The sequence below is a fragment of the Hoplias malabaricus genome, chromosome 3, assembly GCF_029633855.1.
Source record: "Hoplias malabaricus isolate fHopMal1 chromosome 3, fHopMal1.hap1, whole genome shotgun sequence".
In the NCBI taxonomy this organism is placed as follows: Eukaryota; Metazoa; Chordata; class Actinopteri; order Characiformes; family Erythrinidae; genus Hoplias; species Hoplias malabaricus.
Genome location: NC_089802.1, coordinates 31104811 through 31129200, shown reverse-complemented (window position 1 = coordinate 31129200; position 24390 = coordinate 31104811). Strand labels below are relative to the sequence as shown.

Below are 24390 nucleotides of genomic sequence, written 5' to 3'. Positions count from 1 at the left end.
CCTTATTCTAGAAGCAAACAGGGCAGGTGACAATGACAGATCCTGAACCCTTCATTTACGATAAGGAAAGCTGTCTGCATCAGCTGTGATGCTGTGACCTGATTTAGACAGAAGCCACAATTTGGCAACATTTCAGTTCCAAGCCTGCTTCTCAAAACTTCGGGCTGCACCTAAAAACTCTGAGAGCAAAGTCATGTGTGAATTTGGTCTCAACTGATAACCAGTGCGTTATATCATAGCACAGGGCTGCCACACAAACAATATGAATTGTGGGGGGAACTCAACCATGAGCTACAATACTACACAGCAGTTTGAGAGAATAATAAGCTTATTCCCAGCAACTTCAAATGTTTATTAAATGTTAATTTTCACATTGTTGCACAAGCCAACATTTAATATACAATTAACTAACATTAGCAAAGGCGGACAATCGATGGGTTTTAGTACAAACTTAGAGTTGTGAAATATGAACAAAGTACAAGACGTTACACTTTAAAGGCACAAAACTGACAACAATAATCTACAGAGGCTTAATCTTAAATGAAATTGGAACACACAGGTCAGAGTTGAAAAGCTGTTTTGTAGTTGTACTTTCTACTTTTAATACTACCTGTGTCTAGCGTTAATATCATAATACCCCCCTCCCCATTTAATCGATGTCTGGCAACTAATTTTTAACTTTGAGGGTGATCTCCCCAGTTTCAATGTGACAGTGTGTAGAGCTTCTCAGCACTGTTTTCCAGCCGGTCCCTGTACTCCAGGTTTATATAGTTACAGGGTGGTACGCCCTCTGTCCCGTACAGCAAACCCCAACAGCAGCAGGCGATCACTGCAGTACTGTCACTGTCTCCTATGGAGAAATAAAAGACAGTAGATGACTCGGATTAGGGATAATCTGTCGCAAACTTTATCTTCATTTTGAAAATATAAGCAATTGCTGACCTCCATGGAACCCTGCTCGACTCATTAGCTCCTCCCAGTTTGATCCTGCCCCCAGAAGGGCATCCAGTGCTATCATTGGTGCGTCATGACCGCTGCGCCCCGCCCACCCAGAGAGACTGAAGCTCTTATAAGCCTCGTCTCGTTCAACCGGTCTGTATTTGTCCGGCCAGATCACAGGCCCTGTCCCTGATGACAGACCTCTTAATTCAAGGTACCTGAGAAAGAGGAGTTTAAAACGCTCTTTACTATAAACTCTGTTCAGAACAAGTTGTTTTGTTTGAACTGTTTACTGTTTGTCTTTTGTATTAAATAAGAAACATTATAAAGGAGGAGAGGAGATGGTTCACTGGTTGAACAATGAACATGAGCGCTCATTAGTCTAACAGTGTCCTCCCCTCGCCCTTGTTATAGAGCTAGGCTCATAGGCAACATTAAAAATACAGTGTCAACAACCAAAGCGTATCAGCTGTTCTCACCATTCCCACTTATCACAGAAGTATCCCCAGTCCTTCTCCGTCTCACTCACTGCGTATCCTGCTGTTTTCACAAACTCCTTCGCTACTGGACACGCCTCTTTCACCAGGCCCAGTCCCCAGGTTGTGATTGGACGCCGCTGGGCAGCGTAGGCTGTGAACAGAGCCGAAGCCACAGCTCCTAAGAACCCGGTTGGATGAGGGTGGGTCATTCTGCCTGTCTCCACGGCTACGGCCACTAATGAGGGCAGCTGCTCAGGCCGAGGGTATCTGGCACAAAATAAATGACCATGATTATTTTTGGAAACGAATGTTAGGTTGAAAGAGATGGTTTGGCGAAACCATGGTTTCATCTCACATCTATCACATCATGAGCAACTTTACGAAATCACAGTTCTTTTGTTGCAAGAGTCTAAACATGATAGCTATTAGGAAACAAAAGATGAGAACAAAACAGCAACATGAAAGCACTGAAACAATTCAGAACACATTTTATTCTGTTCATGACAAAGTTGCTGCTGGTAATAATTCATTCACTTTTACCGCTTTATCCAGTTCTGTGTGGTAGTGGGTCCACACTTATGAGGAATCACTGGGCAAAGGCAGTAAATATATTCACAGACAAGAAATTTAATCTGAATGAAGGAAAACAAGGCAACACTAGCGCTAGACTTGTAGCGTTGATATAAACCCTATATAAAAGCAAGAAACTTTTCCTCACCTTAAGCCAATGCACATAGACCTCATTGCCGCTCCACATCCTGTACCTTCAGGGTTATACGCCACTCTGTAGCCCCCTTCAGTGCCTGGTTTTAACTGAGACACACCTATGAAAAGAGAAATTCACATCAGCTTAAATTCTCTCAGGACTGTATCAGGACCACCCATTTGTCATTAAGGGCATGGGTTCCCAAACTTTTTCTGCCATGCCTCCCTTTTTGTAGATGAGAATACTCCACTGGAATGTATTCATACATTCATATAAAACTGCATGTACTTGTAGAAAAAATAAATAAACAAATAAAGTAACTGTGCTTAACTGTCATAGTTGAACATATTATGGAAGCAAATCTGTCTCATCAGACTCTGAAATATTACCACCTTTGAATTTGTAGCACTGAAATTATGCGTCTGAATATAATTGCTCTTGAATAGAACTCGTGTTTTTACTGTTATTATTCAAGGTTAATAAATTCAGATAAAAAAAAAATAAGCTAAAAAAATGTAAACAATATATTTCAAAGTTGCTCAAATTCAGTAGACGACATTCAAATACAAAATACGAGTTACAAAAAATTCAGATACACATACGGGACACCAAGGATGAGCAATTGATTCATTAGGATTTTCTCTTTCACCTTAAATGCTGCAGTAGTTCCATTCTGTCGCCGCTAGATGGAGAAATACGAACACAACTTCCATACCGTGGAAAAACTACACGTTTAGCGTCCTTCTGCGGATCACAGGGCCATTACAAAAAAATTCCACAGTAAAATTTCTTCATCTTTAGGATGTTAATGTTCTGTTATATTGTGTCTTTATTGAGCCTTTCAGACTTTTGAGAAACTTTGAAAATAAAGAGATAATATCCGCGGCAGGAAGCTAAACGTGTAGTTTTTCCACGGTATGGAAGTTGTGTTCGTATTTCGCCATCTAGCGGCGACAGAATGGAACTACTGCAGCATTTAAGGTGAAAGAGAAAATCCTAATGACTCGATTGCTACATCTTTGTGTCCCGTATGTGTATCTGAATTTTTTTGTAACTAGTATTTTGGTATCTGAATTTGGTCTACAGAATTTGAGCAACTTCGAAATATATTGTTTGAATTTTTTTATCTGAATGTATTAACCTTGAATAATAACAGTGAAAACGTGTTCTTGAAAATTCACGAGTTCTATTCAGATGCATAATTTCAGTGCAAAGAAAATTCAGTGCTACAAATTCAAAGGTGGTAATATTTCAAAGTCTGATGAGACAGATTTGCTTCCATAACATATTTGCTCCTAATTGCTTCCCTGCACAAAAAAATAATTATAAAATAGGGAGAAAAAGACTAAAATCTGCATTATCTTGCTTTGAGATATGCCTTGTATCTCACACACAGACACATTAAATAAAACGTTCCACAAGGTGGCGCTAGTGGTGCTTGTGATTGTGTGCTTGTTCTAAAAAAGGACATAATACACAGAGATTTACCCAGAATGCTTGATGGTCCTGGCTTCCTACCCTCCATATCCTTCATCCCCTCCACATAGCGTACAGCCACTTCCTGCAGAAGCTCCTCCCCTTCCTTTCCTGTGAGAAAACAAAGAGTGACACCCTAACACCCACCCACACTATGGACTTAACCAAACACACCTTCATTTTATAGCTGGTTTGTTGAAGAAACCTGTGGCTAAAGCTTCAGCCGTGGCCAAGTGGAGGACAGTGTCATCGCTGACGGGCCAGTCGGGCAGCTTAACCATGATGTTCTTCAGTCCTCCGAGCTCCTGCAGCTCCTACAGTGTTATAATACCTGGTTATTTAAGAGCACAAGATAGTGCAAATAATATAGGCTTGCAAAAAACACATGTACATAATTTACAATTAGGGTTGCACAGTGCCGCAACAGTCAGTGTCCCTGTCACATAGCTCCAGTGACCTGGAGGTTGTGGGTTCGAGTCCCGCTCTGAGTGACTGAGAAGTTTGGTGTGTTCTCCCAGTGTCTGCGTGGGTTTCCTCCAGGTGCTATGATTTCCTCCCATGGTCCAAAAACACATGTTGATAAGTGGATTGGCAACTTAATATTGTCCATAGGTGTGAGTGTGTGTCGCCCTGTGAAGGACTGGTGCCCCCTCCAGGGTGTGTTCCTACCATGCGTCCAGTGATTCCGGGTAGGCTCTGGACCCACTGTGGGCCTGAACTGGATAAGTGCTTACAGACCATGAATGAATGAATGAATGAATTTACATGTTTATAATTATATAATAATACCAGCCACAATTATTGCAGTCAGACTGGGAACACTACATTTTCTGCCAGTACATACTGGATTCAAAAGCTCTCCACAATTATGGGAGCAAGACTTTAAAGCCTATGTACACATGTGCATATTCATATTGGATAAAAATAATGTGAAACTATACCAATCTAATGGTTAAGGCCTCAGAAATTGTTTGCTTTCACAAAGGTTTGAATTGGATGAGCTGCAGTTTTCAAGAATAAAACACCCAGTATAGTATTTATGAGATGCACTAGTACAGACTGAATCAAGCTGTCATCGTCTAGCCTGTTCACACCCTCATGCCATCTGCTCCACACGCATAGTGCCAGGCTAAGATTCCTTTTTTAATGCCAGGCACAAGTGTACCATCTGAGACAATTTTAGCATTGCTGGAAACACAGCCATAAACACTCCCCTCCCCCTTGGATCCAAATTTACACCGTTCTTCTGTCTGCACTGGAATATTAAAGATTATCTTGAGAGCTTTCATATATTCAGATATTGGGTTTCTGAAGGTGAAATTTGCAAAAGCCAGACAAGCACTCAAAATAAATCAAAATGCCAGATTCTGATCATAAGCCATCGCCTCAAGCATGATGCCTGCTGATCTAAAATTCAATATTTTCTCCTGAACATTAAGAGCCTGGAGATAAACCCAAATTAAGGCTGATTCTGATACAACACTATTAGCCATTGCTTTGCAGTAGGGCTGCACTGTACACTCTTATAATCAGTGAATTCAGATCCTTTAAAGGAACACTAGGTTAGATTTGATATTTTCGCTCCTGCGTTCTCCCTACAGTTAACAGGTACAGGTAACGGATTTTTATATATCTGTCCTGAAATCAACTTGGGATAAGGTGGTTTCCTACCATCTTCCCAAAGTTTATAGTGCAGTTTCTGCCGTGCTGGACTCAGAGCAGCAATGTGTGAGGCTCTATTCTCCCTTTTTCAACTTATTGAAGCATCGCAATGATTTTGAAGCTGAAAGGTTTATGTAAAATTACTTTCAAGTGTTACTTTAATATGCATCCATTGGTGTTTCAAACCAATCAATCAATCAAGTCTAGACACCTTTAAGCTGTTATCTGCTGATAGCAATACAATTCAGAAATAACTGTTTATATTTAATATTTATTAATCTTTAGGGAAGACATGGCCTTTGCTTACTGATATCACAGAATGCTAAAATATGCAAATAATCCTTGCAACCTACCTCATAGATTATACATTCTGCAATTTGGATATGTAGCCATATAATCAGTATATTCATGTTTTATTTACACTGTGCTATTTTGCAGCAAATACAAGGTAACACACAGTAACAAATATGAATGTAACTCAATACTAAACTATTACTGTTCCTCAGACCAACCTTGTGTATAGCTGGGCCAGACTCGTTGTATTCCCAAAGTTGATTCCTATAGCCAAGAGCATCTCCTACGCCACTCAGCAACATCCCAGCCTTGTAGTGCTCCAGGGTCACAGGTCTGAAACAGGAAATCAAATACATCTCTTACTGATTTGGGGTCCTATACTTATTTACAGAAAAAGAGACCAGTACTGATTCTGAAGTGCTGGGGACCCTATATCAACTGCTAGGTACCCCTCCATTTTTCTCATTAATTTATTTAAAAGAATAATCCTTTCTAAGGAATCAGAACATCATTAAGTTATGTTCAAAGTGCAAAATAACATTTTACCTAGACAGAAATACACATTTCCCTGTAACAAACAAAAATATCCAGCAAAAAGCATCCTGTGTCCACTGATATACAGACTAAATGATTACCAACACAACACCAACAGATGAGATACTGTCTCTGACTTACATCTACAAGGTGGGCCAACAACATAGATAGATGTGTCGAGGGGAAAGTGAGTGGACTCTAACAACGCTGCTGTGTCTGATCCACTTGTGCTCAAAACAAACTAACACACCAGCACCACACAAATAATAGCTGTGCACAAACATTTTAGTCGCACAAACCAAGACATTATTAATTTAACGCATTAAGCATGAACTTGTTAATAACATGTTAATTTCTTTATTTTTTAGGAATACTGGAGTAATATGCAAATTCACTGCAAGGCGACCAATCGGAAGCGTGGTAACAGCATTCATCATGATATCCGTTAGGAACCGACCTTTAACGGTAAACATTTGACACAAATCTTTAAATAACGATAATTCATTGCACTAAATACTGTGAAAAACTTAATGCAGTGCCATACGTTGGAAATATGATTATTTTAGACTTTGTTGGCCGCTGAATATACGATTATAAAAGAGCTATCTCCTACCGGTCCATGCTCGAATCTGTGCCGGGGTTCAGCGAACTTCAACTGTGCAGGCGGAGCTGGAAAAGCCGTGGATCCAAGCTCGGTCTTAGCCTATTTTAACGTCTCTAAACTTCACAATGCTCAGCTTATATACGTTTAAAACATCCGCATATGCAAATAAAGTTAAAAATTGTGCTCCAGTCCAGGCAGTTTATGCTCCGTTTGCCGTTTTTAGGTCGTCCACTGTCCGCTCCAAATATAGGACCAAGCAGTTTCAGACACAACACAAGCTGCAACCTTTAGCGGTAAACGAGCGAAATAATCTGAACGCTTATCAATATACAGATTTAGTTTCCCTGCTTCCTCGATGTAAGTGTAAAGCTACAGCTGTAAATAGAAATAAAGACAGGAAAATCTACCTGGATAAACTTTGTACTAAACTTATACAAGTTGTAGAAACTAACGTGGCCGCCAGAGGGCGTCTAGCGTGTGGTTATATGTTAATAACTAATAGTCAGGAGATTCATATTTAACTTTCACAGCATCAGTGTTTCATTAAAATACGTTTGGATGACAGCAATCACACTTAACACTTAAAACTATGCCGTTATTATATCTACCTCATTATTCATTTTTTCAGGCCCTGCTGAATTGCCTTTTGACCACCATAGAACCCATAACCTTAAACGCATGCTTTGCTTTCTTTCATTATAAGAGATTATAGTTGTAAACTTTGTTAAAGATTCATAAAAAATCCATTGCCTTTCATACAATCCATGTTGAACTGCATAAAATAGGCAATTTTGATTGCACTGCTTTGTGACAGAATTTAAACATATATAAACATAGCCCTGCCCATTAAAAATGAAGCTATATTAATCCAGCCAAACAGAAAACAAGTAATTTGCATACTATTACCCAGTCCTGACATCAGGATAATATATTTAGAATTTGGAGGTGGAAAGGTTTAATTTCTGAGGTTTATGATGTAAGAAACCTTGGCTGTCTGAAACCACCAGTTTGACACTGTATTTGAATCCATTTTAAAGCAGAAGTGATTACATTTTTATTTATTATTGTGATTGGGTTTTTTCCGGCTAGGACACTGAGCTAGAGGAGATGAGCTAATTCACTAAACTGCAAAGGAAACCATGATGTAGGAGGTAAGGAGGAGCACCCTAAAAGACAGATTTAAAGTGTGAGAATTACAACTATGTAGTGGTTAAAATTGTGGGGTTTTGGGCTGTGGTTGTGAGGTAAGTAGTTTAGGATTTTTAGCCTAACCTGCATGAATGCTGCAAAATATGAATAATTATGATTGCCTCCATGAAAGTCTGCAACAGAAGTGTGTGAACAGATAGGTCCACAATAAAGAAGACACTGAATAATCAAAAGGGTGCAATACATTCTGTTTAATACACGTTTTGGCTGCTTTTGTAGACGATACATTACTGAATTGTTAGACTTTATGAATCATGGTAAATAGTGGTTAAACACAGTGATGGTGAGCCAGTTTTAGTGAGACAGATTGTAGAGTTTCTCTGCACTGTTTTCCATCCTGTCCCTGTACTCCAGGTTTATATAGTTACACGGTGGTACTCCCTCTGTTCCATACAGTAAACCCCAACAACAGCAGGCGATCACTGCAGTACTGTCACTGTCTCCTATGGAGAATGAAATGAGACATTAACATGTGTCAGTCATCATCCTGATGCAATTAAAAACCTTGGAGGCTCCAGAGATTGAAGCTCTGGAGAATCTGGAGAATTAACATCCCTCTACAGCTTCTGGCATTATTTTTTTAATGAACAAGACTGAAACCTTTGCATGAACTCGAAACACGTTTAAGCATATTGTATTCTTACTTTACACTCCAGTTAAACTTCTCCACCTTGTCCATCTACGCTCCTGCCTGTGTTTCACCATGTTTTATGGGTCTGTCAAAACATGGCTCTCTTCATAGACAGCGTTTTACTATAAACAGCTTACTACATTATGTAACTATAAGCAGCGTACTAAATTAACTTTTCATGAAGTAATTATTAGGAAGGCAGCAAGGTTATATTAAGACAGTTTGTTTATGGTTATTTATCCCCTAAGAGTAAATGTAATTAGCACAGCAATAATAATGCAAAAGCAGAATGTGTGTCTCTAACTTCCAAGGAGCTGGTAACCTGAGGGGAGTAAACCCTGAGGGGATTGAGAGCTGAGGGGAGTAAACTCTGAGGTGATTGAGAGCTGAGGGGAGTAAACCCTGAGCTGAGTAAGAGCTGAGGCAGTAAACTCTGAGGTGACAGAGCTGAGGGGAGTAAACTCTGAGGTGATTGAGAGCTGAAGGGAGTAAACCCTGAGCTGAGTAAGAGCTGAGGGAGTAAACCCTGAGGTGACAGAGCTGAGGGGAGTAAACTCTGAGGTGACTGAGAGCTGAGGGGAGTAAACTCTGAGGTGATTGAGAGCTGAGGGGAGTAAACCCTGAGCTGAGTCAGAGCTGAGGGAGTAAACCCTGAGGTGACTGAGAGCTGAGGGGAGTAAACTCTGAGGTGACTGAGAGCTGAGGGGAGTAACCCCTGAGGTGACTGAGAGCTGAGGGGAGTAAACTCTGAGGTGACTGAGAGCTGAGAGGAGTAAACCCTTAGCTGAGTAAGAGCTGAGGGAGTAAACCCTGAGGTGACAGAGCTGAGGGGAGTAAACTCTGAGGTGACTGAGAGCTGAGGGGAGTAAACTCTGAGGTGACTGAGAGCTGAGGGGAGTAAACTCTGAGGTGATTGAGAGCTGAGGGGAGTAAACCCTGAGCTGAGTCAGAGCTGAGGGAGTAAACCCTGAGGTGACAGAGCTGAGGGGAGTAAACTCTGAGGTGACTGAGAGCTGAGGGGAGTAAACCCTGAGGTGACTGAGAGCTGAGGGGAGTAAACTCTGAGGTGACTGAGAGCTGAGAGGAGTAAACCCTGAGCTGAGTAAGAGCTGAGGGAGTAAACCCTGAGGTGACAGAGCTGAGGGGAGTAAACCCTGAGGTGACTGAGAGCTGAGGGGAGTAAACTCTGAGGTGACTGAGAGCTGAGGGGAGTAAACTCTGAGGTGACTGAGAGCTGAGGGGAGTAAACTCTGAGCTGAGTAAGAGCTGAGGGAGTAAACTCTGAGGTGACAGAGCTGAGGGGAGTAAACTCTGAGGTGATTGAGAGCAGAGGGGAGTAAACCCTGAGCTGAGTAAGAGCTGAGGGAGTAAACTCTGAGGTGACAGAGCTGAGGGGAGTAAACCCTGAGCTGAGTAAGAGCTGAGGGAGTAAACTCTGAGGTGACTGAGAGCTGAGGGGAGTAAACTCTGAGGTGATTGGGAGCTGAGGGAGTAAACTCTGAGGTGACAGAGCTGAGGGGAGTAAACCCTGAGCTGAGTAAGAGCTGAGGGAGTAAACTCTGAGGTGACTGAGAGCTGAGGGGAGTAAACTCTGAGGTGATTGAGAGCTGAGGGGAGTAAACCCTGAGCTGAGTAAGAGCTGAGGGAGTAAACCCTGAGCTGAGTAAGAGCTGAGGGAGTAAACCCTGAGGTGACAGAGCTGAGGGGAGTAAACTCTGAGGTGACTGAGAGCTGAGGGGAGTAAACCCTGAGGTGACAGAGCTGAGGGGAGTAAACTCTGAGGTGACAGAGCTGAGGGGAGTAAACCCTGAGCTGAGTAAGAGCTGAGGGAGTAAACCCTGAGGTGACAGAGCTGAGGGGAGTAAACTCTGAGGTGACTGAGAGCTGAGGGGAGTAAACTCTGAGGTGACTGAGAGCTGAGGGGAGTAAACTCTGAGGTGACTGAGAGCTGAGTGGAGTAAACTCTGAGGTGATTGAGAGCTGAGGGGAGTAAACCCTGAGCTGAGTAAGAGCTGAGGGAGTAAACTCTGAGGTGACTGAGAGCTGAGGGGAGTAAACTCTGAGGTGATTGAGAGCTGAGGGGAGTAAACTCTGAGGTGACTGAGAGCTGAGGGGAGTAAACTCTGAGGTGATTGAGAGCTGAGGGGAGTAAACTCTGAGGTGATTGAGAGCTGAGGGGAGTAAACCCTGAGCTGAGTAAGAGCTGAGGGAGTAAACTCTGAGGTGACTGAGAGCTGAGGGGAGTAAACTCTGAGGTGATTGAGAGCTGAGGGGAGTAAACTCTGAGGTGACTGAGAGCTGAGGGGAGTAAACTCTGAGGTGACTGAGAGCTGAGGGGAGTAAACTCTGAGGTGATTGAGAGCTGAGGGGAGTAAACTCTGAGGTGACTGAGAGCTGAGGGGAGTAAACTCTGAGGTGACTGAGAGCTGAGGGGAGTAAACTCTGAGGTGACTGAGAGCTGAGGGGAGTAAACTCTGAGGTGATTGAGAGCTGAGGGGAGTAAACCCTGAGCTGAGTAAGAGCTGAGGGAGTAAACTCTGAGGTGACTGACAGCTGAGGGGAGTAAACTCTGAGGTGATTGAGAGCTGAGGGGACATATGATGGTTATAATCTCCAAATGAAGATTATGATTTGTGACTTGTTAAAAGACATTAGTACATGCAAGTGATAACTGACCTCCATGAAAGGCAACCCGATCCATTAGCTCAATCCAGTTGGAGCCTGCTCCCAGAAGGGCATCTAATGCTATCATTGGTGCATCATGACCACTGCTCCCACCCCATCCGCTCCAACTGAATGACTTATAAGCCTCGTCTCGTTCTTCTGGCCCATATTTGGCAGGCCAAACCACTGGACCCTTCCCAGTCGACAAACCTCTTAATATAAGATACCTGGGGAAAATGTCGAAAAAAAAAAACGTGTAAAGAAAGTGACCATTTGATGATCTACTTTTTTGATCATATGACATGTTTATTTATAAAAAACATATCAAAACAGTTGCAGAAAAAATCTCAATACATTTCTGCTGTCTAGCTAGTGCTCTGGGAAGACTTATATTAAATCCTGGAATTGTTCAGCTGTTTTGTGGAGATGTTAAAAAAAAAAATACAGAAATACATCATTACACACATATTTAACTATTTGGGCCATTCTCACCATTCCCACTTATCACAGAAGTATCCCCAGTCCTTCTCCGTCTCACTCACTGCGTATCCTGCTGTTTTCACAAACTCCTTCACTACTGGACATGCCTCTTTCAACAGGCCCAGACCCCAAGTGGTGAGTGGACGGCGCTGGATGGCATAGGCTGCAAACAGAGCTGAAGCCACACCTCCTAAAAACCCGGTTGGATGAGGGTGGGTCATTCTGCCTGTCTCCACAGCTACGGCCACCAATGTGGATAGCTGCTCAGGCCGAGGGTATCTGGCACCAAATGAGTGAGATAAATTGGTCAGAAAAAAAAGAAAAACTGTTTTGCTTAATTATTATGGTATTCATTTGCCCTCAGATCCAGACCCGGTTCATCAAATTATAGGCCCATGGGCACAAATGTGTAGTTGGCCCCCAAGTAGCTTTATTTTCAGTGATGTGGGTATTTTTGTGGAATATTCTGTGTTAATAGTAACCACAAGACTTTCTGCTTTCTCTCAGACATAACACTGATTATAAAAGTAAGAGTAAAACTGTATTTCAGTCCTAGAAAGGACTTTGACTCCATTGGCTGCAGCACTAAATAATGGACAGCTAACTCTGGCTGCTGATTGGCCAAATAAGTGACAACCAATGAGAAGCGCGTTTTCTCGTGCTGTGGAGTATTAGCCCCTCCCTCTGGCTGAGGGAGAGTTGCTGAGCTTCATCGTCTTAATATTTTGACCACAGGGGCTAATGTAAAAAGACTTGGGGCTATAGACCCCTAGGCAAGCCCCTGACCCTCTTGTTACCAATCATTGTGCTTTATTTCCTATCAATTAACGTATGCTTGTTTGCCAATTGGCCAAGTAACCTATATTGACAAGTTTTCATACTTTGTTAAATTGCTCAATTGGGCCCCCCAGTGGCCTGGGACCTTGGGAACGTGCCCATAAAACCCATGGGATAATCTGTGCCTGCCTCACCTCATGCCAATACACATTGTCCTCATGGCAGCTCCACATCCTCCACTCTTTGAGTTATAAGGAATTCTGTAGCCATTTTTGCTTCCTGGATTTAACTGTGATGCGCCTGCAGAGACGATTTAGATAGCAGCTTAGATTCTGGTTCTATGAACTGCTGAGTGACTCAAGTTTTCTGCCCACCACCAAACTATACACACACACACACACACACAGAGATAGACAGGAGGAAGGGTAAAAGGGAGATATTATGATTTTTAATACATAATGTAATCTACCTTCTGAACTCAATAGTAGTGATGCTGTCTTTACATTGCTAAATAAAACCAATAATACTTCACTAGGATCTGTAAAAAGGGTGAATTATGAGAGAATGTTTTGGCCAAATTGGGTAAAATAATTAATTAGCATAGACAAAAACACCTTAAAATCCATTAAAATGTTAATTTTGACAGAACTGGTTAACATTACATATTGTTACTTAAACTAGGACAAATGTTGAGTTAATAGGAAAAAAATAGAGAGAAAAAAGGGTGCTAAGACATAATTCTACTTCTGACATAAATAATTGTGTTTTGAATATTTATCAGTTAAGCAGTTATTAAACCTGTGTTATATTTACTTTAGTAGCTTTAGCCTGTTTTACCAATGATGGTTGAAGCTCCTGGTGCCCTGTCTTTCATGTCCTTCATCCCCTCTTTGTAACGTGACGCCACTTCATGCAGAAGCTCCTCATCTTCCTTTCCTACAAGAAATTTATTAGACAATATCAGACAATATTTACCACAGGGTAAGCTCAATTAATTAACAGCTGGTTGACAAAAGGAACCTGTTGCTAAAGCTTCAGCAGTGGCCAGGTGAAGGACTGTATCGTCACTGACTGGCCATTCAGGCAGTTTAACATTGATCTTCTTCAGGCCTCCCATCTGCTTTACCTCCTGCCAAAATAAAACAAGAGGACTATGTTTCAGTTTTGTTCTGTCACTGAATCAATGAATTGTTTCTGGTTTCCCCAGATCTAGCTGCATTGATCCACACTGTATCCTTTGCTTTGAACTGAATCTACCATAAAATAAAGGATGCACTTTCTGAGAATCACCAGCCTGGCCTGAAAAAAAAGCTGTCGTCATCCAGCTGATCTACTTCTCCATGTGCCATCTGCACACATGTTGTGCCAGAAGCTATATCTAGACACTGGATGACAAACCACTCTTGCCAAAGCTGTAATGATGGTCAAACTATCAAGATAGTTTTTTTTCTGGGTTGAAGTGGGTCATTGTCAGCAGTGTTTCAGTATGCAGTAGCTCTTTATGTTGGGCAATTTTCAAATTTATGAACATTTTTGTTACATTTGCTATAAAAAATAAAGAATTAATCTTCAATATCCTTATTGTTAATTCCTTTTCCAATTTCCCTTGCTGCTGTTATATGGACTATTTCTACCATTTCATCCACTCTCAGAAAATAAGATACAGTATAAGATACAGTAGGGGTACATTATTGGACATTAAAAGTACACAGTGTAAATGAACCTTTAAAAGGTACAGCAGTGGTTTAAAAGTCTAGATGTGTTTACTAAGTTTCATTACAGGACTGTGTAAAATAAAAGAACATAATACAAGTCTTGGAGATAAAATCTATAAATATAATAGAATAAGGTACAATTACATTACTTAACTAAATGAACTGAAATGTACTTAGCAAAAGGTACTACCGCAATAACAGTTTTTCATCAGTGTACAAATGAATGAAGCTTGTAACAATTGAGCACATAGAGTCATCAGAATAAGGACATGCCAGTGTTAATGACTCATACTTTTACCAACCTTGTGAATGACTGGCCCATAAAACTCAAACTCCCACTTAAAGCCAATGGCATCTCCAGCTCCACTTAACAGCATGCCAGCCCTGTAGTGTTCAAGAGAGGCCCAGCTGGAAGAAGTAAACAAGTGCATTAGATTCTGTTGTCAGTAATATCCATCAACCTTAAACAATTCCTGTATCTTACACAGGAGATAGTGTTCACCTCATGCCTCTTGACCCTGGAGAGGTGGATGCCATGCATTACATAAACTGTACAAAGATTTTTTTTCAGAGACATCAGAACATTACCTTAGTGAATTTATCCACCTCATTTTGAAACCTGGAAGTAAGTAATGTTTTATTTATTTTTTTGTTGTTATTTGTGTTTCTGTGTGAGATCTGATTGCTGTATTAACTGTTGGCTAGAGCTAAAAGAAACAAGAAAGTTCTCAATATACCACACAGACAGAAACACTGAGTCTCAACCATATCCTCACAGTTATCATCCAGAGGGTGTAGGACACCAAGAAGTGGCAGGACATAACACACGCAGAGCGGTTTAACTATTTTATGTCGTTTTCTGAAGTGAGAGCTCCCAGAGCGCAGTCTTATCAGCCAATAATATTTCCTCTGATTGATTATACATATAAAACAGTATATATAGAAATATAAATACATATTAAATGAAAACTGGTTCTACAGAATTTGTTAGAAACAGTAAAACATATTTATCTGAATTAACATCATTCAAAAAAGGTTTAAAAAAAAAAAAGCCCATATAGAATTCCTGAACTCTGTCTGTTGGCCCACTTTCTTTAGCGCTAGCCGATTAGCCTCAACATAAAGGTAGCCTCTGCAGAGTGACTCAGCTCTAAACCATATAAAAACACACTGGGTGCTGATATATTTATCATAACTGCACCGTAACTAGTATTAATGCATTAGCACATCTTGCAAAGTATGATCCTTTTACTTCTCAGAAAAATCACCCAGAGCTTTGAATAGACTGGATCTGTTTTCTCCCAGTGGCATTGTCTATTCCCATCACTGCCTCCCACTCACCAAAGTGGCTGCTGCTGATGCACCATGCATGACCTGAACCTGGGCCTTCGTTGCGGGTACAAAGGAGCTGTATATGTCCTCAGTCTCCCACTCAAAGATCCCACTCTGCTGACCTCAGTTTGCAGCTGTGTAATATTTGTTGGCTGAGCTGCCACAGAGCTAAGAATCTGATTTAGTAATACCCCAGCACAACTGAATTATTATTATTAACAAATTGCTTTGCAGAGAGAGATTACTGGAATATAATACAAGCTATATAAAATATCCCTCCTGCTAAAACCTTTAAAACATATGTATTTTGTCTTTTTGCTTGCTTTCTTATTATTTTTTCATAAAACTAGAATTTAGGAACATTGTAAGAAAATTAACTTTCACTATCTGAGCTACAAGCAACTCTAAAACGTTTGCAGTCATGTTTCAATAGGTCAATTAAATATGCTACAACTAGGCTTTGTCTGTCATAAGCAGGACTTTTCATTTATGTGAAATAGGCAAATCCACTGATTTTCCAAAATTTGTGCATAATTAATTGTTTAGAAAAGAAGAACCACTTTTATAAATCCCGGTAGATAAATCAATTCTTTGCGTTTAATTAATCTGTGGCACTGAAACCACCACCCTCCCGCCTCTGCCCTCCCCACTGATTTCAGTACAGTGCTGTAAAAAGGAATTACACTAGGGGATGCCCAAGGGAAGAAGGAAGAGGGGGAAAAATCTAGTGTTCCTATAGCATTCCACATATACTCAAATAGTCCATATAAATTCTCTGGAGGTTGTTGGATGGTAAATAAAATGCTATATTTCTGTTCCAAACCTTGTTTGTCTGATGGACATTGCCTGTGTAAAACACAACAACAAAATATAAGCCAGGAAATTAAATTGGGCTTATGAAATCATCACAATTTAAAATTTACAGTTAATATAGAATATGGTACAATTATGCTCCCTAACTAAATGTACTGAATGTACCCTTGCGTGTACTACCAACAGTGACAGTGTACTACATGGTCAAGTACAAAAAAGTTTAGACCCGTGTTGCAAGTAGATGGCTGTTCTGAATATTAGACGGCTATATATATATATATATATATATATATAATATATAGACGGCTTTGCTGCCAAAGAATATACATAGCATGCCTGTTTGCTTTGGAGAGGAATATAGGGTCAACTCTCGTATCAAAAGGACATGAACTCAGTCAAAATGTAAACAACAGGGAACCTCTGGAGGCCACCGTTTCACCACAAAGATTAGGTAAGAGCAGTCGGCAAAATGTAAAACAGGAACAACGTCCTGTGCAGAAAATATGCTGACAACACTAACTAAAAAGGGGGAGTCGAGGGAGGATATATATGTGTGTGTAACCACTTCCTGTGAGATCTCACTAACACTGCGCTGTCCTTTAAAGATGGAAGAGTACTCACACTGTCTTCAGTCTTCTACACATTCAAAAGAATACGCTGCAACACCTGCTTACCCCTCCATGTTGTAAATCCTCGTAGTTACAGTCCTACACACAGTCCTTGAATACAAAGTCCATTGGTCCTCAAGGCATGTCTGTAGGTATATGCTATTGTTGGAAAAAATTACTTCCACACTCTATTTACTGGTTCTATACTTGATTATTAGAAAGCTAGGATCAAGAAAATGAAAAATGGCTGCTCTTGTCTGAGGCCTGGGAGAAGAATAAACATGCTGCCTCATTTCCGGGGTAAAAATAAACTGCAGGGGGCGACATTTCCCCGTTTAAGCAGCATTGTCTGAGACTTCTTCGTCCCCACAATTCTATCACATTCCAGGGTTGGTGCTGACACACCGTATGTCTAAAATATGTGGACAGCTGCCCATCCAAAATGTCCTCTAAAATCATTGGTGTTTATTAGTACTTTGTCCCATTATGCCTCCCCCAACCAGATTTTAAGAGTATGTGTTGGAGCTTTGCTGTAAGGAATTGATGGCATTCACAAGATCAGTTCTGGTGCTGGATGGTTTGTTCTGGATCACAAATGACTTTAAAGCGCTCCTTCACTCCAGAAACATACCTTTCCTACTGTGTAGTCCAGTGCTGGGGTCACACTGAGTTTATGTGCATCTACTCGATACTTTCTTATTTTATTTCATGCTTTTGTGTGGGAACTCCACCAGCTGTGTTTGCACACCTTTAAGGATTGTCAACATTTGTGAAAATACAGCATCTTAGAGAACTTAGAGAGCTCTCTACATACACAGAAATTAACATCAAAATACAAGGGCATCTGACAATGCTGTATTAATTACATACCTTATTTATGCTCCCTACTACGCTAATTTTAAGGGAGCATCGGACACTTCTGCAATCACTGAGGCATAGCTGAAAGTGTTTTATTTATTTATTTTTAGCTCTGTGTTTAAAGGAAGGTTTATCGCAGAAAAGCTGTCGTGGACATAACACAATGCTTCAGGTTCTTTGCTCATCCTACAAGCTGAATGAACTAGGCTGAAGAGAAAAGATGACGTGGCCACAACAAACAGAGATGATGATATTGCTCTGTTCCTGCTCCATAGGTGAGTAACACTGATTTAATGTTTTCTCTTTCACACATATGACTGACTGATGAGTCTCTGTGGTAAATCAAAAGTTAATAAAATAAACTTACAGATAAGTTAAACCTCAAACACGAACAAGGTAGAGTTAGCTTCTTACTCAGGTATAACGTTCTACCTTTATATATGTGGAGATTTTGAATGAAAACAAACTGACAAAGGAGTACCAAATCATATTATACCAAACAGCATTGATTCAACTCTGACAGTACACACAGCAATGTCACAGGAAACATATGAATATTCATTAATACATGAGACAGCCATGTCTCAAAGGCATAGTGAATAATTGGACGGTTCCAGCAGCTCCTGCTGGCTTCCATTGGCAGTCTTCCAGAAGTCTCTCACATTGCCAGCCCCTGTTGGATTAAAAAAACAAAAGGGCACAAACAATTTTTCTTGTATTTTTACATGTACTACATGGACAATATTGAAGGTGATGAGCTGGCTGAAAACTTCACACAGAAATGTTTAGCTGCTTTTAGCTAACTAGTGGATGCTAGTTGTGTTTCCTTTCTGCCAGCAAATCTGATCCACGCAAATTGCCCATTCGGCAGACTGAAAATCCCAAACTTCACTATGTATCCAAACGATTTTAGACACCCCAAGTCTCTCACAAACAGGCTGTATAATGTCTATAGAAAATTAATTGAAACAGGATGTTGTGGAGAAGCTGCATATTGATTACCCTATAGTCCCCATGTTTAGCGCAGCAAATGGCACCTGGTGTCACAGACTTTAAGTTTTAAGTGGCCAGAATATGAAATGATATATCTATGGGCACCAGGCAATATGAAATATTGACCGCTACTTCATTGACCAAGATGTGTTTAGTAAAACCATTGCATCAGAAACAACCTTGCTAACAAGCACACATGGAAATGCTAACCAAATACCATTTGCTCTATCCGAGTAAAAATAGTTTGATTGGTCATCAGCTACAGAGCGTTTCTTCCAGCTTTGCTTGAGGCCTGTGAAGGTCATGTGATTTCTCCTGTTGGCACCATGTCAGAGTAATTGGCCCCTGTACTTTGACATGTTTGTGTTAATGGGTGATATTTACAGTACAACTGTAAGAGACCATAATCTGTGCACATAGCATCACATTATCTCACATATTTACACATCTTTGCACAAAAGCTTTGTTTTTCTGTCAGATATTTCTTCCTATCTCTTCTTTTCCATTTGTTCTATTAGGAACACTTTAGCAGTCAAACAAAAACACTCAACAGTTTAGTATTTTAGTCTGGAACAAAGTAAAAAGTTTACTTTGATTAGCTGTCCAGATCACAGTTAGCCAGCCTAGCCTAGCTAGCAGGCAGTACCATAAATATTTAGGCATAAATTTGATTAATTAATGCAGTGTAATTCTTCATCTTATATCTATATTTCTGTATCATTTTAAATTGGTTCTGTACTGTTACTTTTTATTAGCTGGTAAAAAGAGAAAGAAAGCACATATCTTACATTGCCAATAATAAGCTAAATACAATTAAGAGAATGGATTATTTAAATGACTTAAATTACATCATGCTAAAAGCTTAACATTTTAAAACCAAAAGCTAAACAAAAAACATTTTCTTCATTATTAACAATTGTCCTGAAGATAAAAACCCATACAAAACAACACTCTAAATGCACATTCAGTGGATCTCTACAAGGGCAGACATTTAAGAAGGTGTCTAAGAAAAGGAAAAGGGTTAAATACAGAAACAAATGACAGAAAAAAACATTAAAAAAAAAAAAAAATCAGCAGCAGGCTCATTTATCAGCAGTGCTGTGAACAGGCAAACCAACCCAGCAGTACTAATTGTAGCAATTAGCTTAATATGTAAAACTCATTCTGAAGGAAAGTTTTAAAAAAACCTACTTTATCATATTCTGTGCTGGTCAAGTGGAAACCTAAATAAGAGATTCAAATTTCTAAATGTCAGAAAATTTGTAATATACAAATATATTACACAGACAATGTCAATGCAGGCCTTTTTCAGTGATTTAAGTAAATGACAAAAGCCCATGAACTGAGCCCTAAAGGCACACCATTTGAATCTTCTGAGTACTGTGATTTTCATACACTAACCTAAAACTGTTATTACATTTAACACTTCGCTGAAATAGCAGGGGCCAAAAAATAAAACCCTGGGGCATTCCAATTATTTACAAATCTGTGATTACAATACATTATCTCAAATACCTTGGGTTCTTTTGGCAAGTAGAAACAATTAGAAATAGTAAAATAAAATGTAACAAAATCTTTGTACATTTACGACCTGTTATTTCTACAATTGTATTTTCATTACATAAAATATCTTGCAAACCCATAGTAGCTGTTAAATTGTCTGAACAATACAACTTACTTTACAATATCAAAACTCTTTTTATTAAAAGGTAGCAGATTTTTAATGTTTATGTGACTCATATTTGTAATGTCAGGGATATTTCTGGATAAATTGAATCATAAAATTGACAGACAGAAGCTCCTGTGGATTTGTTTTTTGCTGATTTTGTTGCTCTGTTTATTGTCATCAGCTGAATCTTGTACTTTGTGGGACACTTTTTCACATGCACAAACAAACCTTCAAACACAACAACCCACCCAAATGCCCACCCCACAAGGCCTCTGCACCGATTGTTTTAGAGGTTCCTCCTGTTGCCTAGCAACTAGGCCAAGAACTGCTGCATAAAAAATTAGCGCAGAAATATAGGGTGTCATCAGTTCATAAAGAATTTAATTGGTAAACTTTACAGAGTGCTATAAGTCTGTATGTGCACTGGTAAGGAACCACTCTTGGTTGTACTGCAACATATAGATCTGCTGGGATAATACATCCTGGATTTAATAGCACACTATATTTTGTATTCTCTCTGCAGATTAATCCTGTCATTTAATGATTCTTATTATTTGCACAAAAATGGTTTCCTTTGGCTTTAAATATACTATTTTCAAGCCTTGCATTCATTTCCATTGAAATCCATTGCCAAAATGAGTTTTGTGTATAGTAAAGGACAGGATAAAATAGGATATATTTAGTTTTAGTATGTTTTGAAACTGATACATAATAATGGTCTATTAATTTTGGACTTCTCCCCTCATGGTCTCCATACCAACTCTCTCTCTCTCTCTCTCTCTCTCTCTCTCTCTCTCTCTCTCTCTCTCTCTCTCTCTCTCACTCTCACTGTATTCATAGTCACTGTCATCTTGCTCTCTGCCCCAGGTTGCTGAATATATTCTTTTTAATCGTGGCACTGTGAGGAGAATGTCATTATTAGCATTAATTAGTAACAACTAATAGAATTTTATAGTGATAATGGCCTAATTTCATGCTTATTTTTATACCATGCAGTCACACACTGGACTTCATTTAACTAATACTCAAATAATTAGGTCTTCATGTGTGATCGCACATTATTTATCATGCTAATTTGTCTCTCTCTAAAATGTCCTCTCCATTTCCTTCTCTGTTTGGCTTGTTGAACTGTTAGCAGCATGTCAATTTGGTATATGGGAAAATAGATGTAGAGTGTTACAATGGAGCTATTCCATTAATCTAGCTAACAATTAATGGACACTGCTACCTTAATTTGTTTCTAAATGATCATGAATGATGATCAAATGATCATGACCTAGCCTTAAACTATATGTAACCTCAAAAAAGTGGTTAAAAACTGAATAAAATGTTATTAGTATAAATTAATGTTGTTTTACATAACATGGATATAAACAGTATCAAGTCTGAATTTTGTCTGTAATTTTGTCCTTTGGTTGCTAACAGTAAGTGACAGGGTCGAAATCTTAACATGTTTAATGTGTGTATACTGGTTGTTAGCTACATTAGCCTCGTAGCTTATGTGTTGGACTAAATAAAGCAGGTTTCATGTACCAAATATACATTGGTTGATCTACTATATTTGGAATAAGATAAAGACCACACTTCACTGATGTAATTTCCAGTCAAAACTTTGAGGGTGCATGTGTGTACAAATAATTCAATTTCAGGAAATATTTTAAAGAAGATTAAATATAATGCCATCAAAGGAAAAACAAACTATAGTTAAAAATGGATAATGGTATGGTTAATTGTAAATCAAATAAATAATTGAGTCTTCTCGGAACGTATACAGGCAAACCCAGAGCCCAGACCTCAACATCACTGAATTTGTTTGGGATTACTTTGATCACCCAAAGCAGAACATGCAAACAACTTCTAAGACTGAACTTTGGAGGTGTGAAAAATATATCCTTGAACAATAGCTTTTGAAAAAAGAGTCCTGAAAAAGTGGAAGCTGCAATGATGACAAAGTATGGCCATCTATGTACGTCTACTTTTTCTCTTTTTCTAGGTTCATTGTGGTTGGCATTACCACCACTTACTGGGGATGAGTATGGAGCGAAATGATACTATATGGTAATTAATACATGATGTTGTAGGAGAAGTATCTATTAGCAAATAATAACAATAATTACAAAAAATTCTATCAAATAATCTTTTTTAGATGACTTATTAATTTCCCTCACACATATTAACTCATAATTCTCCAAAGCTTTCTGACCTCTACACTTTACAATTTTCTCTCTGTAAATGCTCTCTAAGGCCCATATATCCTTGGATGTTGTAGTGAGAACAAGTGATCAATTTTAACACCACAGAACATGGATTAAGCTGTAAAACAGTGTGTGTCCAGGCACTACCAGAAGGCCAGTGCTTTGGCCAGTGACCACAATCCATCAGAGCAGCAGCTACCGGAGGAATGTAGGAGGCTGGGGGCTTTGTGGCTGAATGAATGTCCGAAACGTGTTGCATTCTAATCCCTACATCAGCCACAAACAGGACGGCGCGCTATAAGGCCCCCAGGCAGAGAGAGGGAAATAAAGGGAGAGAGAGCGTGGGCATCTGAGGTCCGGAGAGATGTGAACAAAAGCATTCAGGCTGACGTGCTGCAGGCACACGCTATGCATGTGTGTGTGTACACAGAAGGGAAAGATAAGAAAGGCATAGTATACGAATAAAAGCCGTGACCAAACGGTGAGAAACAGCACGGAGGAGTCTGTCACTCAGCCCGAAGTGCCACTGTCTAATTATACAGTGAGAGAGAGAGAGAGAGAGAGATTAAAGTGACATTTTCATAAATTAGATTTACAAAATTCTCCACATAATAAATATTTTTGGCGTGTGAAAACTCCTTTCTATAGTTGTACATAGAAACGTGGAATATAGCTGCTATAACACTCTTCAAAAAAATTACATCCCCATTTCCACTAACCTTACAGAAGCAATTTGTAGTTCTACAGCTACAGACTATTGTCCGTCTGTTTTTTTTTTTTTTTTTGGCCAGATGACCATTCTCATTCTCAGCGCTGCAGTGACACTGACGTGGTGGTGGTGTGTTAGTGTGTGTTGTGCTGGTGCGAGTGGATCAGACACAGCAGTGCTGCTAGAGTTTTTAAACCCTGTGTCCACTCACTGTCCAATCTGTGAGACACTCATCCCTCGTTGGTCCACCTTGTAGATGTAAACTCAGAGACAGTAGCTCCTCTGTTGCTGAACAGTTTGCGTTGGTCATCCTCTAGTCCTTGATCATTGGACACAGGGCGGTGGACTATTCTCCATCCAGCAGTGACACTGACAGGTTTGAAAACTCCAGCAGCACTGCTGTGTCTGATCCACTCATACCAGCAAAACACACACTAACGCGCCACCACCACGTCAGTGACACTGCAGCACTGAGAATCACACCTGCTCTGGGCTGATCCTGTGAGGGTGCTGACCACTGAAGAACAGAGTGAAACTACAACTCGCACCTATGGGTTCAAAAGTTAAGAGTTTCTGCAATGCTGAGCCTGGAGTAGCAAGTAGCTCTCTTCTTCCTGTTACAGGTCAGTGAAAAATCACAATGATACTGAAGCTGTAATTTTAACGTTAAAAAAAACAACCTAGTGTTGCTTTAAATAAACAAACCCCATATAACAGACATTCGCTGGTTCACAACTACATTTGGATTAAGGGAAAAAAACTAAACCATGCCTTTAATTCTCCTGTGTTTAACTACCTCAGGCAGCGTGTGTTTCAACAGCAGAGTCCATAGTCTCACCATGCTGCAGTGGGCGAGAGAGGAAAGGGGGAGGGAGGAAAAGAAGGGGGGTGGGGGGAGAAGGAAAAGGGAGAGATAGTCGCTCGCATAACATCAGAGGCATCACACACTCTCAAGGAATTCCTCTCGACTCTCTAACCTAGCTTTTTTCCCCCTTATGTTTGCTCCTCCCTCTCTTTTCACTTTTCACTTCCCACTCTATTAA

General features: G+C 39.9%; 3 protein-coding genes across 6 annotated transcripts in view; 1 reads left to right on the top strand and 2 right to left on the bottom strand.

The window, feature by feature from the left end:
- Nucleotides 1-325: 325 nt before the first annotated feature.
- LOC136691600 (ADP-ribosylhydrolase ARH1-like) lies at nucleotides 326-7139 on the bottom strand. Of its 3 annotated transcripts, none has more exons than XM_066664204.1 (8): nucleotides 7102-7139; nucleotides 5775-5889; nucleotides 3806-3914; nucleotides 3613-3711; nucleotides 2137-2242; nucleotides 1419-1685; nucleotides 943-1157; nucleotides 326-850 (listed from the first exon to the last, which is right to left on the bottom strand). In XM_066664204.1, exons 2-8 carry the CDS (start codon nucleotides 5856-5858, stop codon nucleotides 702-704), a joined length of 1029 nt encoding a protein of 342 aa, XP_066520301.1. In that variant the 5' UTR covers nucleotides 5859-5889; nucleotides 7102-7139; the 3' UTR covers nucleotides 326-701. The 3 variants fall into 3 exon arrangements, with proteins under 3 accessions (XP_066520301.1, XP_066520299.1, XP_066520300.1); XM_066664202.1 differs by lacking the exon at nucleotides 7102-7139 and adding an exon at nucleotides 6704-7092; XM_066664203.1 differs by lacking the exon at nucleotides 7102-7139 and adding an exon at nucleotides 6232-6388.
- Nucleotides 6475-24390, top strand: part of LOC136691598 (double C2-like domain-containing protein alpha) — a 68670-nt gene continuing 50754 nt past the window's right edge. Inside the window, exons 1-2 of one of the 2 annotated variants that reach the window (XM_066664200.1) lie at nucleotides 6475-6555; nucleotides 7784-7845. The gene's annotated coding sequence lies outside the window, so the exon portion shown is untranslated. Of the gene's footprint in view, nucleotides 6556-7783; nucleotides 7846-23881; nucleotides 23971-24390 lie in introns of those variants that run through there. The other variant, XM_066664201.1, reaches the window with a different exon arrangement.
- LOC136691601 (ADP-ribosylhydrolase ARH1-like) lies at nucleotides 8067-17211 on the bottom strand. The gene is made up of 8 exons (XM_066664206.1): nucleotides 16990-17211; nucleotides 14473-14578; nucleotides 13476-13584; nucleotides 13293-13391; nucleotides 12650-12755; nucleotides 11691-11957; nucleotides 11211-11425; nucleotides 8067-8346 (listed from the first exon to the last, which is right to left on the bottom strand). The coding sequence occupies exons 1-8, from the start codon at nucleotides 16995-16997 to the stop codon at nucleotides 8198-8200; spliced, it is 1059 nt and encodes a 352-aa protein (XP_066520303.1). The 5' UTR covers nucleotides 16998-17211; the 3' UTR covers nucleotides 8067-8197.

What these genes read in the sequence shown, in the direction of transcription:
- LOC136691600 (XM_066664202.1), bottom strand. An exon ending in CTGGCCCAGCTATACACAAG is followed by an intron (nt 3,915 to 5,774) that starts GTTGGTCTGAGG and finishes ATAACACTGTAG; the next exon opens with GAGCTGCAGGAGCTCGGAGG. An exon ending in AGGACCATCAAGCATTCTGG is followed by an intron (nt 2,243 to 3,612) that starts GTAAATCTCTGT and finishes CTCTTTTCATAG; the next exon opens with GTGTGTCTCAGTTAAAACCA.
- LOC136691601 (XM_066664206.1), bottom strand. An exon ending in AGGAGCTTCAACCATCATTG is followed by an intron (nt 12,756 to 13,292) that starts GTAAAACAGGCT and finishes TCGTCTCTGCAG; the next exon opens with GCGCATCACAGTTAAATCCA. An exon ending in TTCTGTGATAAGTGGGAATG is followed by an intron (nt 11,426 to 11,690) that starts GTGAGAATGGCC and finishes CATTTTCCCCAG; the next exon opens with GTATCTTATATTAAGAGGTT.